General features: G+C 47.4%; 1 protein-coding gene across 1 annotated transcript in view; it reads left to right on the forward strand.

Annotated features, from left to right (window-relative positions):
• The first annotated feature begins 625 nt into the window (after positions 1–625).
• The window catches only part of GDPD4 (glycerophosphodiester phosphodiesterase domain containing 4), a 33,981-nt gene continuing 16,732 nt past the window's right edge, over positions 626–17,874 (forward strand). Inside the window, exons 1-4 of the mRNA XM_010189953.1 lie at positions 626–702; positions 13,762–13,970; positions 14,598–14,701; positions 15,700–15,793. Coding sequence (XP_010188255.1) covers positions 13,788–13,970; positions 14,598–14,701; positions 15,700–15,793 — 381 coding nt within the window. The 5' untranslated portion in view covers positions 626–702; positions 13,762–13,787. The remainder of the gene's footprint in view (positions 703–13,761; positions 13,971–14,597; positions 14,702–15,699; positions 15,794–17,874) is intronic.

The raw sequence follows: 17,874 nt of genomic DNA on the forward strand, positions 1-17,874 counted from the left end.
ACTTTACGGATGATTCTCTGAAAGTCCAGGACACATTGGAGGTTACAAAATACAGCCGCACAAACTGCTTTTGTTGTGCTGAACTGCCCCCTCTCCCCCTCCAAAGGAAGTTATGTCTCTAATAGGATTTAGATATTAAAGCCCCAAACCATTGCAAATAATAAGTAAAATAAGCAGTTTTCACATCAGGGGCTGCTCAGAAATCTGGTGCAATGGATTCCTGCCCGAGGCTTAGAGCTGCGGGACACATTTTCACAGAGGAGTTTCAGAAGTGTTAGTTCTGAGGGTCAGTGACCACACATCTTGCCCAAATCCTCTTTGAGATATTTCGTCAGACCCCATCCTTTGGATGCCTAATTCTGCCGAGGCGAGATTTGAACACCAACCCCTCCTGTTCAGGGTGGGCGAGCAATGAATCAAACCCAGGTTCACCCATGAGTCCCCAGCGTCTCCCAGCGCCATGCGGTGAGCAGCTGCCTGTGTCCCATGATGAGATTTTAATTTTTCCAGCCTTGGGGACTGAATTTATCAAGCCCTGCGTGGCCCCTCCCACCGTGGGAGGGACGGCTCCAGCAGCCTCTCTAATACCGGGTGTCACACAGCAGTGTCACCATTCAGGTCCCGGAGTGTCACAAGCAAAGGACACAGCAACCCAAGTGCTGCAGAAAGCAAAAATAACCCCTCCATGTGCATCCCAGCGAGGTAAGTTACCTCCTCTCTCCTAACTCGTAAAGATGCTCCTGCCCGGGGAAATGCGTCCCTGCCTGCTCTTTCCTGCCTGCTGTAAAAGTTAACACCGTGCGAGGGGGGCCGATTCTTTGACTTTTCCCCTTTTTTTCTTTGGACTTTTGAGTGTGTTCGTTGGGATGCGACTGCGGGCAATTGACTGAATGGCAGCGAGAAACAAAGCCCAAAAAGCCAGAGAATGGGGAAAATCGGTAACAAAAGGGGAGCAAAGGGGGTGACTGGGAAGCAGAGGAGGTTTCTGATGGCTGGTTGGGAAGGAGAAGGTGCTCAGCAGTCCCGCTTCGCTCTTGGGATGACTTGGCTGGGACCTGTTGAGGGGAGAAAGGGAAGCTGGGGTGAGATGTGAGCTGTGGGTGGTCAGTGGGGTGGCTGGAGCTGGGGTGGCAGTGGGAGGGAAACAGCGGCTGAGCATTTGCAATGCTTGGGATAAAGGGCTGTTTCCATAGTAAAAGGGAGAAAGGAGCCTCTCTCTTTCTTACCCTGGGCTCGCCTCATGTGTGAATGGGGAGGTCGACTCGGGAACAAATAACCCGTGCAAGGGGAACATCTGGGAACAGCTGTAAATAATCAGGACCTGGTTGGAAAGGCTGGGAGAATCCTTCTGGTCCAATGTCTGCCCCACTACTGATGTTCCCCTGGGAGTGTTGATGGGCAACTCTTTGGAGAGCAGCTCGTTCACAGCTGAAAGCAGGATTTGGCCCTGGCTTTAATCTGCTGTTGTTGTCTGAATATTTCCACGTTGTTTGTAGGCAGTGAAATGGGGTAATTTTTACCTCTAAGAAAGAGTGAATTTTAATTCAGGGTCAGGTGCTGAGCTGATATGAACCTGGGGACTAGCACAAGGCCAGCTCTAGGTTGGATAGTGCAAACTTTGATCAGCTGGAGCTCCAGCCCATGGTGTGCTGCACCTCCTCTTCACTTCAATGCTTTCTTTGGGAATATTGATCTCACAGCTCAACATGTCTCAGGACCTCTCCTCCAGCATGTGATACCAGGTGGAAGGGAAGGAGGGAATGGAAATAATTTCCTACAGCTGCTCAAAGCTTTTAAGCTGCATTTAACAACAACAAAAAAAAGCATCATGTACCATGGGACCAGCTGGATTTTAATTAAAAAAATGTTCTGAACATGAAGGGAGCCAAAGCTGTTCCTTCCTTTCCAACTTTCCTATTGAAATGTCTAAAAGGTGTACAAGATTTCCAGGGAAATTTGAAACTTTGCAAAAAAATACAAAGCTGGGTTTTTACGACCAGTCCAGTGACTTTCTTATGCCATGGCATTGGACTGAGGAGGTGATCAAATGATGTCTTTTGACCTTCACGTGTAATTTCTGGAGATGAAAATTCAGTTCTTTAAACTTGGTGGTGGTACGTTGTTGTGACACTACCTACAGCTCGCAAAGGGCCACAGTGCGAGTTGTCACCGTAGAGTGGTGCTTAGTGTGATAAAATATAATCCAAAATATAAGAGAAAGCATTTTTTTCAGTTTGTGGCCCTTTGACAATGTGCACTTCATTTCCTTGCCATGTGAGAGCCCAGAAGCTCTCGTTCAGGCAGATGGCTTTGGAAGTTACCACCCGTCAATTGAGATATGTGCTCCTGCCTCCTCACAGCACGGAGCAGATCCAGCCCAGAGACAAAGCCCCAGCTTGGTGGCTTTGCATGGGACCCAGGCTGGAGGGACCTCTCTGATGGTTGCTCCCTGCAATGCTGTGCACACAGCAATGGCTTGTTTTGGTCCACACCTGGTCTTGGGATGTTTTGGAGGAGGGGATCTGTAACCTCATCTTGAAGTCACCACCTATGGTTTGGCTTGTAGGACTGCCCGAGAGACCTCTGTGGGGTGGGATAAAGGAGGGTCTTGGACTACTTTTTAAAAGACCAGATAGGAGAAGAAGTTGGGAAGATCCTTTGGGCACCACATCTTGCTGGAAGGAAAGAAAGGAAGCTGTCATGGGTAGAGCAGACACAACTTGTGTTGCAGCCTGGACTGTGCCTCCATGGTGGGCTGAGCCCTGAGGGCAGCCTCTGCTCCAGCCCAAGACACTTTGTGTGAGAGAGCTGAGCAGCCTCTGCCTGCAGGTGCTCATCTCTTCAGCATCTCCTCCTCATCCTGTTCTTCATGTGCTAGACCTTGCTTTCCCAGCAGTGTTCAAGGAGGAGCTATGGCTGACTGCTTTTTGGTAGCTGAAAGGTTGGCATCTGATCACAGTAAATGGAGGGTGGCATTGGCTGATGTTCCCTCTGACTGTCCTCACCAAGAGGACGTTGGCTTCTGTTGCATTTCAACCCTTTCTTGTCTCCTCCAAGAAAAAAGAGAGAAGGAGAAAGACTGAGACTTCAGAGGATTGATCAGACTGAACATGCCCATATCCTGGTTTCATGCTGGTCATTGTTTGCTGTGCAAAGCTTTGTGGTGTCTGCAGGGAACATGCTATGCTAAGCATGATGAGGACATGCTCTCAGGATCAGGATAGACTTTCCATCCACCTGGCCCAGGTCCTTTCTGGTGGTCAGGCAGTTGCAGTCCATGTGGGTGCACATGATGCTGTATCACGAGGAACCCTGTCTGGGGACTTGTCCTCTGCAGGTCTGGTGCCAAGGGAATGCTCTTTTTTTTTTAAGCCAACACTTGGGTGGAAAGGTGACAAGAGCAAGAAGTTAACCGTGACAGTGGTGCGCTGTAAGAGCTGCAGGTAGGGAGATGGGGCAAATGTGCACATGTGTGAGTGAGGTTGTGGCTGCTGCCCATGGGGGCAGTTTTGATGTCAACTCCACTGCTGGGTGCAAGAAGAAGGAAGAATGTATCTGCAAGCAGGGCACAGCACAGGGGCAGCTCAAAGCATCACCGTATGCCTGCATGCTCGTACTGGAGTCTCATTGCTTGTGTTGAAATGCATTGGAGTCACCCCTTTCCTTACTCTCCTGTCCCACTTCCTCTGTTCTCCAGTGCAACCATGAGCAATTCCTTGTTTCTCCAACCTCCATCTGCTTTAATTAGGCTGGAAGCTCCTGGAAGGTTTTCAATCCCTGAGACATTTGTATGGCACCGAGACTGTGTGACAATTCCAGGTCCAGTCCTCTGCTCCTGCAGCCCTGGCTGTCACCACATGATTCGGCCCCATCCTTTCAGCAGCTGCCTTTAATCACTGAACTTATTTTGGAAGGTCTCCAGAGCTGGAGAAATAAAAGACACTTTAGAAAAGGAAGAAGTGGAAGGGGGGAGGGAAATTGGCAAGAGCAATTTCTTTTTAAAAGACGACTTATTTCTTAAGAAGTACTTGCTACTGATTAACCTTTGCTCCGTGATTGCTTTAATTGATTCATGCCTTAAAGCAGTTGGAAAGGTTCTGTGGGGTCGTGTGGCTCTCTCCTAAGTGCTCTCTTTCCAAGCAAAGCTTTTAAGAATTTTTGGTTGAGCAAAAGAAAGAAATTGGAAGAAATGCAGGTGAATAACACTGACTCTTTTACCTTTTCCCTCCCCAAGATTATCCAGCCCCTACCTTAGTACTTTACTGCCGTGACCTCTTCCTTCCCTCCTTGCTGCCAGTTGGCAACCTGCTACCAGGCTGAGCCTGTCCCACATTCCTTTGAATTCATGGTGAATGCTAGTTTTGTGGATGATTTTTTGGCCCTTCTATGAGAATGAGGTACTATAGGCTGGGAACTACTGCCCTCAATCAGCGTGGTGTCTTCCATGTGGTGACCACCTATGGTCCTCATGACTGCTTCATTTAACCCTGTATAGAGGCTTTCTATGGCTGCCCTTTGTATGACAGCAGGAACAGACCCACAGCCAAGGAGGAGACAACCCCCTGGCAGTGGGGTGGCCTTGGGCTCTCCATGCTGATGACTGGGTGATAACAAGTGGCCCTGTCCACCTCTGACCCTGCAGAGAGAGGGGTGAGGTGTGTGTGGTAGAAACCACTGCTTGGAAGGAGGTTCTGGTTGGGCTGGAAGAAGGTGAAACACAGTCTACAGGTGAGAAGGGCTTTAACAAAGATCCAGAAAATGATGTCATCTGAAAGTGCCACCAGGGCTGGTGTTGGGAGAGCATTATGGAATGTCAGAGGCTTGCCTGCCGGATCATGACACCAAGCCAGTGCGTATTTGTCACTGACAACTGGGTACAGACATCCAGGGCTGGCTCCCAGCACTAGAGGAGTTAAACTGAGCAGGAAACTGAGCCAGACAAGGTCCATCGTGTGCTTGGCAGTGCCTGGCTCTCCCAGATCACGGTAAACACTTTCCTTATCTAATTAGGTGACATCTGCCTGGTCTGAGCTTTTCTATGAAGGCACCTTCCAAGTGTCTATGGGCTTTGGTGCCCATACCAGCTTGTGAAGCCCATGATGCAGAATTTCCTTGGAGATGAGCTGGAAGGGTCACAGGGCTGACTTGGGTTCACTGTGTTTGAGTGCTGAATGTCCCTTCATCTTGGGCTGGTTCGTGCCCTGGCACTCTGGACACACGCAAAACAGCTCATCTGCCCTTGGATGAGTTGAGTTGTGCCCATTTCTCTTCTCTGCCTGTACTAGGAGCTCTGGTTGACTGTTGAAACACAGAGATGAGTCCAGCTGCTCTTCCAGGAAGACCAGAGGAGGAATGAAAACACCCACCCCAATCTCTGTGACTAAATAAATTAGTCTCTTTCTCCAGGCTGCTGTGATGTCAGTGCGGCTGGGTGCTGATCCAGCAGAGATGACTGTGCTGGGTTTCCTGGGCCCTGGAGAGGTCCATCAAGGTTCTGCCCATGGATTGTCTACATGGGGTGATGCCTGCACAGTGAAACACATTGATCTTCCTGCCTTGCTAAGCAGCCTCCATAGCTTACACCAGCAGATGAGTGAAAATAAAATAAGCTGTACAGTCCTCATCTGCTGCTCTTGTAGTGCTGTCAGCACAACACTAAATTGGGAAACTGGGGCTCTGGGTGATGGCTCCACTGTGTTTGTAGGTTGCTGTTAAATCAGGGCATTTGAGCATAGATCTTGTGTGTCAGACTATCTTTTTGCTCTGAAATGGGTTCGAAAGTTTTCTGAGGTGGCTTATGCAGAAATGCAGCAGTGTTTAATTAGCTAGAAAGGCTTTTCCTCTGGGAACAGCAGAACCACATTCTTATGATGCAAAAGTGGGCCAGCCCTGATGCATTTGGATACTGTAGATAACTAAACAGAGAAACCTCTGGCTGGCAGCGCAGAAAACATCCTTTGCTCCCTTTTTCTCCCCTCCTTGCAGGAGTGTTTTGCTCCGAGGTCTGAACTTTAACACCCACAGCTTGAGGGAGGGCCAGCACTGGGGGCTTCTGCGCAGTGGCTGCCCAGGGCCCCCTGTCCTTTGTCTGGGCTGAATAGGGCTCTGCAGAGATGCCAGGAGGAGGTATGCGATCTGCAAACCTCTTTTCTTTTTCCTTTTTGGCTGACGGACAAAGTCTTCCCTCGGAGACGATGCTCACGGCAGTGTGCTGCCCTCAGAGGGGCTGTGGAGCTGGAGAGGGTCCCTCACGCTGCGTCCCAATCTCCTTGTCTTCCCTGAACAGTGGGACACAAAGAACCGCTTAGGCATTCACAGGAGCAGAGAGGGACCCAAGCCAGGGCATGATGAATTGCACAAAGTAGGATTTATCTTCAAATAAATATTTGCCCCCCTTTCTAAGCTCCATTTTTTTTTTTAAGGGTTTTATTCCTCCTCCTCCCCCCAGGCCAGCTTTGAGCCGTGGAAGCACTTTTTACCTCCCCACAGTGGCTTTTCAATGGTGGGAGAATGACTCCTCAGAAAGCCGTGGGCCACCCAGGGGCAAGGCCTGGGGCTGTGCCCCACGTGCTCTATGGGGCTGAGCTGAGCATGGCTGCATGCACCGCTGCTGGTGATGTTGCATGGCCACAAGCACGGTGAGGACAAAACTCTTCCCTTCTCTCGTTGACCATACTGGAGAGTGGGGAGCAGTGTTTCACCCCAATTTGGCCTTGCCGAGTCTCCATTTTCAGGGTTGACCTGGAGGAATGAGGTCACCAGTGCTCCTGGTTCAATCTTTGGGTGAGCAAAATGACACCCAGGAATGGACATCTCACTGCTGCAAGCTGGGACCAACATCTGGCTGGGTGGTGGAAGGTCTCTGTGTGGTCACAGCTGGAAGGTCACTGTTCCTGACTACTTTTGGGGCTAATTTTTTCCTCTTCCCACCTGTACTGCCTAGAGAAGGGCTGCCACCTTCTCCAAAAGGCTGGCCATCCTTATACCTTTTTCGAGCCCCCTTCCAACTCCTAACATTTTGTGATTCTGTGATACAGGGGACCCCCAAGACTGAGCAGAGGAGGCCTATAATGAGTTTATCAGCTATGTAGAGGAGCTCAGAGTCAAAGAGGTTAGGCACTGCTGATGGTTCTGGCGTCAACAGGGCCAAAGCTACTTGTGCGTTGTGCCCATTTCAGTGATGCTTGGAAAGTAGCTGTAGACCTTGTTCTTGGATTAGAAATGTTTTACACCAGGTGCCATGCAAATACACTCTAGGAAAGCAATTCCTGAAAAATGCATCAGGTGAACCATTTCATGTAGGTGAATATCGACTTTTTAAATGAGATTTCTGATGTACCAGAGTTTTTCAGACCCTTCCAAGGCCAAACTGGGCCCTATCCACATTTTAGTATAGAGGAAAATATGGAGAAGAGATATGAAAGTACAAAAGTCTGTTGTGTTTGGGTCAGCATTTGATACTGGGTTTTGGGGCTTCTCTGCTCTCCTCAGCCAGTTTCCCCACCACCACCATTACCATCAATAAAGCCAACAGCAATTGCTGCCACCTGGGGCTAGGAGAGCCCCTTGGGTTGGACATGGGTCACCTTTTCCTCCACTTGGACTGAAGCATCCCCTGGTGAGCCTCCTGCCCGTTCATCACTTGGACTCACCATGATGGAGCAGCTGCAGCTTTAGTTTTCGGAACCATGGAGGCCCACGGCTGGTGTGGTCTGTTGGCCATCAAGCACGCTGGGCTGGTGGCTGTGGGTGGCCACCTTTGCTCAAGTAGTGCCATGAACATTTCTAGAAGGACAGCTGGGGCCATTGGGACTTTCTAGAAGGAAGAGGGAGAGGTGCACCATTCTACAAGAAGGCTTGGAGTGGGCAAGACCTTCCAGAAGAAAAGCAGGGTGGGCTGGGAGGACCTCTCTAGAAGGTAGGTGGGGAGGACCTCTGTAGACTGAAGCTCTCAGTCAAAAATGATTTAAACCCAGACCAAAAAATGTGCTGGGACCATCCTCTCATTCCTCAGAGGAAAATTTTCCTAGCCAAAATCGTCCTGGTCTGTGCCAGATCCATGCTTTTGCTTGTTGCAATGTGCTGGTGGCACACAAACCTCTGCAGAACTGAAACCATCTGGCCATTCTGGAAGGTTTTTGAGTAATAATAATGTGTGGGAGTATGCTTGAGTCCAGTCAAAGACATGACATTTGTGAAAAGTCTTTCTCCACTCCTTCTTTTTCTTACTTTTTTTTTTCCCAGCTACTATTCATCAGCTTTATTCAAAACACTCATTTTGCTCCTAGCAGACAAGAGGGAAAAATCTATTGTAACATCGTGAGACCGTTTTACAAACACGATTATTTCCTCTTGCCTGTTTCCACACAAAGCTGAAAGCAATTGTATAAAATCCACTGCAAATACCTGAGGCTTGGCCAGTAATTTCCTGGGTACACATTTGTTAATGTAGCCTGTAAAGTGCTTTAAAGATGAAGAAAAACAGCTGTACTTTCTAATTATGATGATTATAATTAAATGAGGTTTCTGGAAGTGGTTGTGGATAATGAGTCATCCCCAGGGACCGGGCATTGGGGACAAACATGTTCCAAGTGTGAGAGACAACTAGGAGAGGCACCTTGAAGGAGCATAGAGGCACCAAACAGTTTTGGGGGAGTGCTGGAGGAGAGGAAGGTAGGTTCTTTCCACGCATTTGCATGTGACCACAGATGAATCCTGGTCTCAGCAGACACTGGGGCTGGAAACTGAGCAGCCCATTTGCAGCACAGCCCCTGCTGGGTGTCTGACCTTTAGACTGTAGCACAAATCCTAATAGAAGCAGGATTTTGGCTGTATTTGTAGCTTAATTTTGCTGAAATGGTTTGATTATTTGTGTCTTTTCAAAGTGTGGTGACATATTACAGAATACAGGGCGTTACTGTTGGTGGAAACTTCTCAATCAATTTGAAAACCACAACCATTACGTGATGGAGGTGTACTACAACAAATGAAATGGAGAAATATTGCCCCAGTTATTCCTTGTTAACACCTTCTACTTCCACATCTGTTTGTTGTTTTCCATGTTAAACCTTATTGTTTCCTTGTGCTGATGGCTGTGATCTTCACCTGAAAGCCAACAGTTAATCAATGAGATGTACTTTGCATACATTTGTCCCAGGCTGCACATATACGCCCTGGGATCCCACGCAGAAGTAAGGTATAATTAGGGCTTATAAAGAAAGTCTTAATGATAAATTATAATTATCGACTGCCAGGGAAAGGAAAGGATATAGAATATATATAATCTTTCATTGCAAGGTTATCACTAGCTTTATGTTATTTGATACATTTTCCTTACCTGTGTTAAACCTCATTAATCCCCTGAAAAGAAACTGAAGGCAGATGATAGTGAAATAAAAGGGATCCTAAGCTGTGATCCAGAGCCTTGGGCAGAATTGCAAGTTTAAGGGATGCTCTTTTCTAAGGTTTTCTGACTGGTGACAAGGTCTGTGTGCAGCTCACGGTGATGGTGATCAACTAGCAGCTTGCCAGGAGGTTGATTTTAGTTCTTTATCTGTTGGTGTGATGCTGTGGAAGGTGGAAAGGCAGGAAATTATTTCCCAAAGAGGCGTTGGATGGTACCAGAAGTTGCCATTCAAGGGAGCTGCAGGTGCTGGAGAGGATCAGCTCAGGCTCAAGGCACCTCTTACCTCAAGGCATGGAGTTCACTTTCTTTCCACATCCCTTTGAAATGGTGGTATGAGCAAAGCAGGCATCAGTCCTGTCTTCCTATGCCATCATGATGCTCAGGGCAAGCTGGCCATGCTCAGGTGCTGAGAAATTACCATCTTCATGGTAGCTGCCAGCACCCACATAACTTTTTTTTTTCAGTTATCTTCTCTCAGCTGGCTGGGAAGTGTGTTCGTAATATCTGAAAAGAGCCCTGCATTCACCCTGCCCACATTGTAGGATATTGTGTTGGAGAAAGCTGGGTAGATGCAGGAGAAATCAAAAAAACAAAGACTTAAAAGACCCAAGGAAAAAGCTACAGGGTAACGCCAAATTTGATGGCTGTGCCTGTTTACCCCTCCAAAGAGGTCTGCCCTACCTCTACAGCACCAAGACAGACGAGAACACTCTTCACTTGTACATTGGTCTCTCAAGCAAGCTCAGCTTGCTGTGCCTCTGCGTTCAGCCTATGCAGCTGAATTTATTTCCTGCTTTTTCTCCCCTGCTCCTTCCTCCATCATCCCCCAGGGCTATTCCTCATGCTTTTCCTCACTCCCTGACAAGCAGTGGGAAATGAGCAGCCCTGCTCAACTGCCTGTGATTACGGAGGCTCTTATCTGTGAGCAAAGTCTCTGTTTGCAAGAGAAGGACCTGAGATCTCTTGGGTTTATGGAGCTGAAAAACAGATGTTACTGCTTTCACGGCTCACTTGTTAAGGAGTCCTAAACTTTGCTATCCTACTGATGCATGTTTTCCTGCTTGCTTTTTGCTCTCATGGCTGTCCCAGTGGATAGATTCAGGTTTGCATTTTCCCTCCTCTGGCAGAGATGGGCAAGGATTGCAGACTACCTCTAAATTTTAGGAGCGCCATGCTTCAAATCTAGATGCGAGCACTGTGAGGTCTCTTGCTGTGTCCTGGCAATGACTGACTTTCTCTAAATCCAGATGCAGACCTACTGTCTTTTAGCCTTTGCCTTTACCCTGTGTCGTGGTGGTGTTTGCCCCTTAAGTAGTTGCTGTGAACAGATGCTGGGATATTTTTTCTGTTAGGATCAGATACCATAGTGGTCCTGCTAAACATTTTGGACAATAGGGTCAATGGGGATTGAGGGGATGCCAGATATGAAGGTTTTTTGCACTTCTTTTGCCAGCCTGATGTTTTTGGGAGGGCCAGGGGTTGGTGGAGGTGGTTGTGGAAAGGAGGCTGTGTTCTTCTGTCTCTCCTTCCCCAGCCTCCCTTCCCCAACAACTCCTAGGCTTGGGGAGATGACTTGTGTGGAAAGACTAAGGTAGGAGTTCATTAAATTCTTAATTATAGTGATAAATGCTCTGATGTATAAAGCTGAAAACACTTTTCCTTTGCCACAGGGGATGAGTCCAGGGTGAATTATTTAAGCATTCAGAAAACCTAGGCCAGATGATGTGTTTGATGCATGAGAGAAACTGGATGCTGCAAGTATCAAATAGCTTGTGGTGTGGGTGAACAGGTCTGCCCTGGAGAGGCCGTGGGTTGTTCACCACATCCTGTTATGGCTGCCATTGCCAGAACCCATAGGAAATGCAAGGAAAAACTTTTTTACTGCAAGGGTGACAGAGCACTGGCCCAGGCTGCCCAGAGAGGTTGTGGAGTCTCCTTCTCTGGAGACATTCAAAACCCGCCTGGACGTGTTCCTGTGTGACCTGGTCTGGGTGATCCTGCTCTGGCAGGGGTGTTGGACTGGATGATCTTTCGAGGGCCCTTCCAACTCCTAATAGTCTGTGATTCTGTGATACCTGTGAAAATCCCAAAAAGCAGGTGAGTGTGGACTCCATGCAAGGATGCTCTGAGGAAGAGAAAACAGGAACCTAGGAAAGGCTGTAAAAGCTGGGGTTGTTCAGGCTAGAGAAGACTTAGGGGAAGACATCCAAATGTAAATACATGAAATCCCTAACAGAGGAAAAGCTTGAGTGATTCTCTATATCTACCATGAACAGGACATGAATTAATGTGCTTAAACTATACCACAGGAGACTAGACATTGGGAAAAAACTTCCAATGTTAAAGCTAGTTTGGACTGAATTGACCTGTCTTTGGAGCTGGTAGGATCTCCGTCATAGGCAATTTTTATGAGGAGTAGACTAACACCTAGATTTAACACCTGACGTGCTGCTGTAGCCAGCCAGACTTTTCAAGGTCTCTACAATCTGTTTTCCTGCCAAATCCTGTGTGCTCTTAGGTAAATACTGATGTGTGAGCCTTGTGCCCACACCAGGAATGTGAGTAACAAACCTCGTGGACTCTCTGACAGCAAAACTAATGGTTTTGGTCCAGTGTCCTGAATCCCTGTTGCTAAAGGAGAAGGGCTGGGCAGGAACGGATGTTGTGTTTTGGTGACAGGGGAACTCACGGTTTAGGGATCCTTGCAGGAGGTAACAAATACTGCAGCCCCATGGCACATGACACTCTTCTGGTAAGAGCTCTGGAGGTTCAGATATATTCAAAAGATGTGGCTGGGGTACCTTGGTAATTGCTGGGTTTATGCCAGGTGTACTTGAGGACGGCTGATGAAGACAGCTCTGTGTAGTTCAAGAGCAGGATCACCATCGTGTCACATGAGAGTGGCATCAATTTTTCACTACAGAGTGACCTGTTGGTGCCAGGATCCGATGCTGCTGAGCTTCTTGGGATAGCTTGACCCCACCGTATCCAAGAGTGTGTGATTGCCTGTGGGCAGACACGTCTGTCTCAGGGAGGCATTCAGTGCATGACATGCTTGGGCACTGCTCAGTGGTAGTCCAAGTTAAAACCCCTTTGGTTTCATTTTCATCCTCTCTCCTTGCACCCCAGCTGCCAATAGACTGGGATGTTTGGAAAGGGTACCAGGGATGCGTCATCTCAGTTTTAACTTGTGTCTTATGTCTCTCTGTTTTATTTTTAAGACCATTTGTTCTTAAATGACTGTTATTACATCCGATAAAGCAGGGAAATGGGAGTTCTGAGCTGGGAATCTGCAGCAGACATGCCTGGATTTGGATGTGGCACTTTTTAATGCAACAGAAAAGCATCTCTGGCTATCTCTGTATTCTAAAGAAGTGCTGGATGATGGCTCTTCTTTGTATGCCAACACAAGACTTCTTTTTCTAAATCTTTCATTTCAGTCTTGACAGTGCTCTGAGAGGTGAACTATTTGCTGGCACAATCCCTTGTGCTATTTACTTCGCTGTTAACTACATTGGTTGCAGTCTACCACCAAGTCCTTTGTTTAAAATCTTCATTATGAACAGACCTCCCGTTTGTGAATCTTTACAGCTTCTCTTTCTACCCTTGAAAAACTGTGCCAAGTAAAGCTATTTCAGTCAGAAAATATTTTTTTTCTTAAGGGATCTGTCTCTGCCATGCTGCAGTTTTGCCCGGATTAAAAAACCGTGTACCTGGAGATGTTTAGTCCCTTTCCTACATGAGCCAGTTAAACTGACAGTACATTGCAGGCAGGTCACAGTGATGCTGAATTAATTCCCATGGCTAAGCCTAGGCTCAGGTTCATCTGACATAATTTGGGAATCTGCATGGAGTGTTAAAGTGAGCGATTTCATAGAATCATAGAATCACAGAATTGTTTGGGTTGGAAGGGACCTTAAAGCTGATCCAGTCCAACCCCTGCCATGGGCAGGGACACCTCCCACCAGCCCAGGCTGCTCAAAGCCCCATCCAACCTGGCCTAGGACACTGCCAGGGAGGGGGCATCCACAGCTTCCCTGGGCAACCTGTTCATTTCATTTCCCAGAGCTCCCTATATAGTCACAAGGAGGCAGAGGTTCCTCCAGAGGTGATTCAGAGCACCTAAGTCACAACCAGGAGCACTACAGACTGCTGAGGGGACTTGCAATGACCACGCTTTCCTGTTAGACATCTCGGTTAGGTATATAAAATTAGGTGAGCTGTTCTCAGCACCCTTCCCTGCTGGTTGCAGCATCCTCTTGAGAAAATTTCCTCTCTTTTTTCTGATGCGAGAAGCTTACCCAAAAGGAAAGGAGGGTCATGGTCTCCCCACAAAACCTGTGGTCTCGTTTCAGGAGGAAGATGAGATAAAGCCCCTCAGATGGAGGCGAGTTCCACCAGCCTCAAGAGGATCAAGTTTGGGAAGCTGAAGGTGGTACGTCGACGCTTGCTGCAGAGATATGAGCATCAGCCCTTCATCTCCTGCCTGGCTGGTTTCTACAGCTGCCGGTGGAAGCGGTACCAGCGCAGAAGGACTGAGCCTGGGAAATGCTGCTGCAAGACGGTAAATTAGCCCAAAATCAGCATAGATATTGATTTCTCTGTAGGGACGGGTCAGGCCAAGTTGACAAGTGGTCGATGTCATGGTCCAAAGGCACCCTTACCCAGCATCATCTGGGGCCCACTGAGCTCTGTCGGATTGTTAGATTTTGGCTCTAAGTGCTTGAAGTATTGCTGTGTTTCTGTGACAAGCTCAGTTTGTCTGTGCCACCATGCAGCTAACAAGTGTGTGAGGGCAGGAAAGGACCTTTCACGGATCCTTCCAGGCCAGTGAAACATCTCAAAGCCATAGGATCAAATTAAAGAAGGAGAATTTGGGCTGGGTGTGCAGTAAAAATTGTAAAGAGGGCTGCTGCCTAGTGCAGTTCCCTCTCATCCAAGGTGATTAAAATCCTGTTTGTTTGCGAAGTCGCGAGATTTATTTTCCCTGAAAGTAAATACTGCAGAGTACACTTTTGAAGCCATCCCCCTGGTCATAGAGGACAGGATGGAAAGTCATCTCCACCTCTGCTTCTGGAGGTCCACCACCAAATCCCATGTTTTATGGTCAGCCTAAACATATCTACCATTGGCTGTGATTGCTTTGGGGTAGGTAAGGCTTTGACTACTTGTCCTTCCTCTCCCTCTGCAGCGGGAATGCGTGTTTTTCCCATTGCTTGTTGGAGCTTTCTGCTTTTCTCTGGTCTTTCTGTACATGTGGGGTGAAGCAAAAAATGACTACAATAACTTTGACTGGTAAGTACCACCTTTTTCCCCTCTTCCATTCCTCAGGCGGTTTCCCAGGGTAGCTGGGAAGAGATAAGCACCCTCTCCAGCATCTATGACACAGCGGGGCACTTTAACCATGAATCAAATGTTTGGCTCCTTAAACTCTTGGTTACAGCATCCGAATTGGATGTCCAGTGACTTCAGAGGTGCTGAGGCTCTGCCCTGTGCTTGGCTACAATTTTTAGGTGTAAGTGTGAATTTAGGAGAAAGGGGAGAATAATCATCACATAAAGTGTCAGTGAAGGGGACTAAATAGCTCTTCCCTTTGCTTCTCTGAGTCTTTTCCCCCCTCTGTTCCCTCTGAAGAAATTCAGTGGCTGGTATCAGAAGCATTGCACCAGCTATTACACTGCAAAGAGAACTGAAATAACTGGCAGAGATTTATGCAAATCCTTCCCTTCTGCAATACGTAGGTAACAGTTATGCAAATTTGGCCCCTAAAATGGAACTAAAACAGCTCAAATATTATGGGGAGAAAAGGTCTAACTATATTATTCATCCTTATTGAGCCTTTGGGCAAAAAGTAAAGCTCCCCCTCTCTGTCTTCTTGGACAATCCCTCTGCAGCTCCTCCAGATTTCTGGTGTTTTCTCCTTCAAAATCTGACCCAAATTCCCTTTTTGCCGTGGTGCAGGCAGACAAGGTGGGCTGTTGGCCTGAGTCACATCATCTTGCTGTTTTCCCAGGCTGCCTTGTCTGCAGCAAGGTGCAGTGTCTTACAGTCGGACTAAGAGGTCTTTGGAGGAAGACCACCAATTTGGTCCTGTATTTTACCTCCCCAGCACATTGGGGTACTGGGTTGGTGGCTAATGCAATCACGGATTTGGGAAAGGAGGCTCTTAACTACTTTTGCATGTTGCAGGATAGGTTATTCCTCTCTCCCTCTTTGCTTTATTGCTTTGAAAATGTCAAAATTTCAAGGAACAGGGCTGCCGTTCACTATTGTAATATTTCATTGCTTTTTAGGTATAACTATGGGAACCTGGGCTTCTGGTTTCTCTGGTCTCTTGTTCTCCTGATTGTGTCTGCAATCTTGTTTATGTACATCACGCTGTTGTTGGTAAGTAATGCTCTTTGTAGACTGACCATGATTTATAGTCCTAAAAAGTAAACGTAGGGATGGCTTTAATGTGTCCAACCAAAGCTCAGCCTAGCCCTGTGGATGATCCCTAGACAGTGGATTCCCGAGGAAGATTGGAAACACAAATGTTTATGGTACTTTCTCCCCATGTCCACCTGCAGTTGACCAATTTTAGCTCAGGGGTCTCTGAGCCAGATGTAGTTTCTGTGATTTCTCTCAATGATTTTCCTTTGATGAATTTGTCCCCTGTCTCTTTAAGACCAAGCTAAGAAGATGTGCCAGCAGTGGCTGGATCTAGATTTAGGGGAAGCTAAAGATTGTTCTGACAGCAGGGAATTATGGGGCTCTGAGTCATGTAATGGTGGTGATATGTCACCAAAGCTGAGTTATTCCTCTAATCTTGAAGAAAAATGCTCATTAGAGGAAGAGGAACATTATCACGGAAGCTGCCTTGACTCTCTCTGGATGGTTTATCTCCAGCTAGAGATTGCAGGCATGGTCACAAAATGCTCCCCAAGTTTACGTCCAATTAAGCAATGTTCCTTGAATCTGTGTTTTTTGTGTGAAATCTGTGTTCCCATCCTCTGCATCCAGACCTATAGGCTAAGAAACCACTTTAATTCCAGGGGCTGGACTCCGTGTTCAGCGTCAACCTTAATTTTGGAATGCCAGGTGCTGAGAGTGAGGTTGTGGCTTTGACTCACCTCTGTGACCAAGACAACCAGCTTTTGTCATCAGTTCCTGCTGTTCTTACCCATTCCTTGATGTGTCATCATAGAGTCAGCCTGTAAATTGCACATGGCAGGGAATCTCTTTTTGCTTTGCTCATACAGTGCCTAACACAATGGGTTTCTGGGGTCCTTTGTCCCTGCTGGAGTACAAATAAATAGTGATCTTAGTCTAGTACTAGCAATAAAGCATGATAGTGATAAATAGAACAGATGCTTGGCCGTGCCCACAGCAATCAATAGCATCGTAAATGCTGTGGACTAACTGAGCTCTGAGTGGGACAAATAACAATATTTAGTTACAAGGATTTTGTGACATGGTGGCTCTAGGGCTTAATGTCTATTATTCAGCAAAGCCTGCCTGGCTTTCCCAGTGGCCATGAGTAGTGTGGGTTGTTTGGTGGTTATGATGCTGCTTTGGGCAACTGAGAATTTTGCCAGAGATGCCCATGTGACATAGATACCTCTGAGATTGTACCTCAGCAGGCTGTGGATCTGGAGTCAACCTCAGGATCAGACTAACCTGTCATAACATGTGCAAGAAATGGGCTTTACAGGATTTCCTGAGCTTGAGAAGCCTGAAAACCCATGAGGCTGATTTGTCAGCTTGGTCATGCTCTGTCTGGCCCCAAACATGAACCAGTGTCCAAGTAGTGGACTTCCTTAGAGGAGTTTCATGTCTTTGGCAGCATGAATGTCATGGCCACAGGGTATTAGGGCAGGTGATAGGCAAAGTAAAGCCAGAAAGGAAGATGGAAAATATGAGGCAAAATTGGTGTCCTAAATGGTTCAATTTAGTCTTGGCCCCACTCTCTATTGTGTAGACACATCCTCCTCCTCTTCTTAGCAGCTCAGTTCTGTCCAATGAGGCTAACGGCATTTGCCTTCCTCAGGGAAGTGAGAATGAAAAAAACTGAAAGAATACAAGTAGTCTGGATGTGATCAGACAAGTTCTACAAGAGAAACACTTCAGAGGTGCCTCTGCACTGTGGAATTTCGTGAAGCTGTTAAGTGACCCACACAGGGCTACTGGCTATTTCAAAGGGCACTTGCCCTGCTTGATTGCATCACCATGTCATCGCATCTCATTTGGCAAGATTTCCGTATGCATCTGTGTTGAGCAGTGGGGGTTGGATAGCACGAGGACCCACACCATCAGAACTGCTACCTAAATAGGATTATGTTTTGAAGAAAAGGGGAGCGGGGAAAGTAATCATTACCACCATTCGTGCTCCCACTACCTCAAAGCATGCAGGGTCACACGATGGTCACACACCTGCGTGCAGGGCCTTGTGGTGACAACTGTGGTTTGGCCATGCTCATCCCAGCAGG

This window comes from Mesitornis unicolor, unplaced genomic scaffold (genome assembly GCF_000695765.1).
Source record: "Mesitornis unicolor isolate BGI_N332 unplaced genomic scaffold, ASM69576v1 scaffold1668, whole genome shotgun sequence".
Lineage (NCBI taxonomy): Eukaryota > Metazoa > Chordata > Aves > Mesitornithiformes > Mesitornithidae > Mesitornis > Mesitornis unicolor.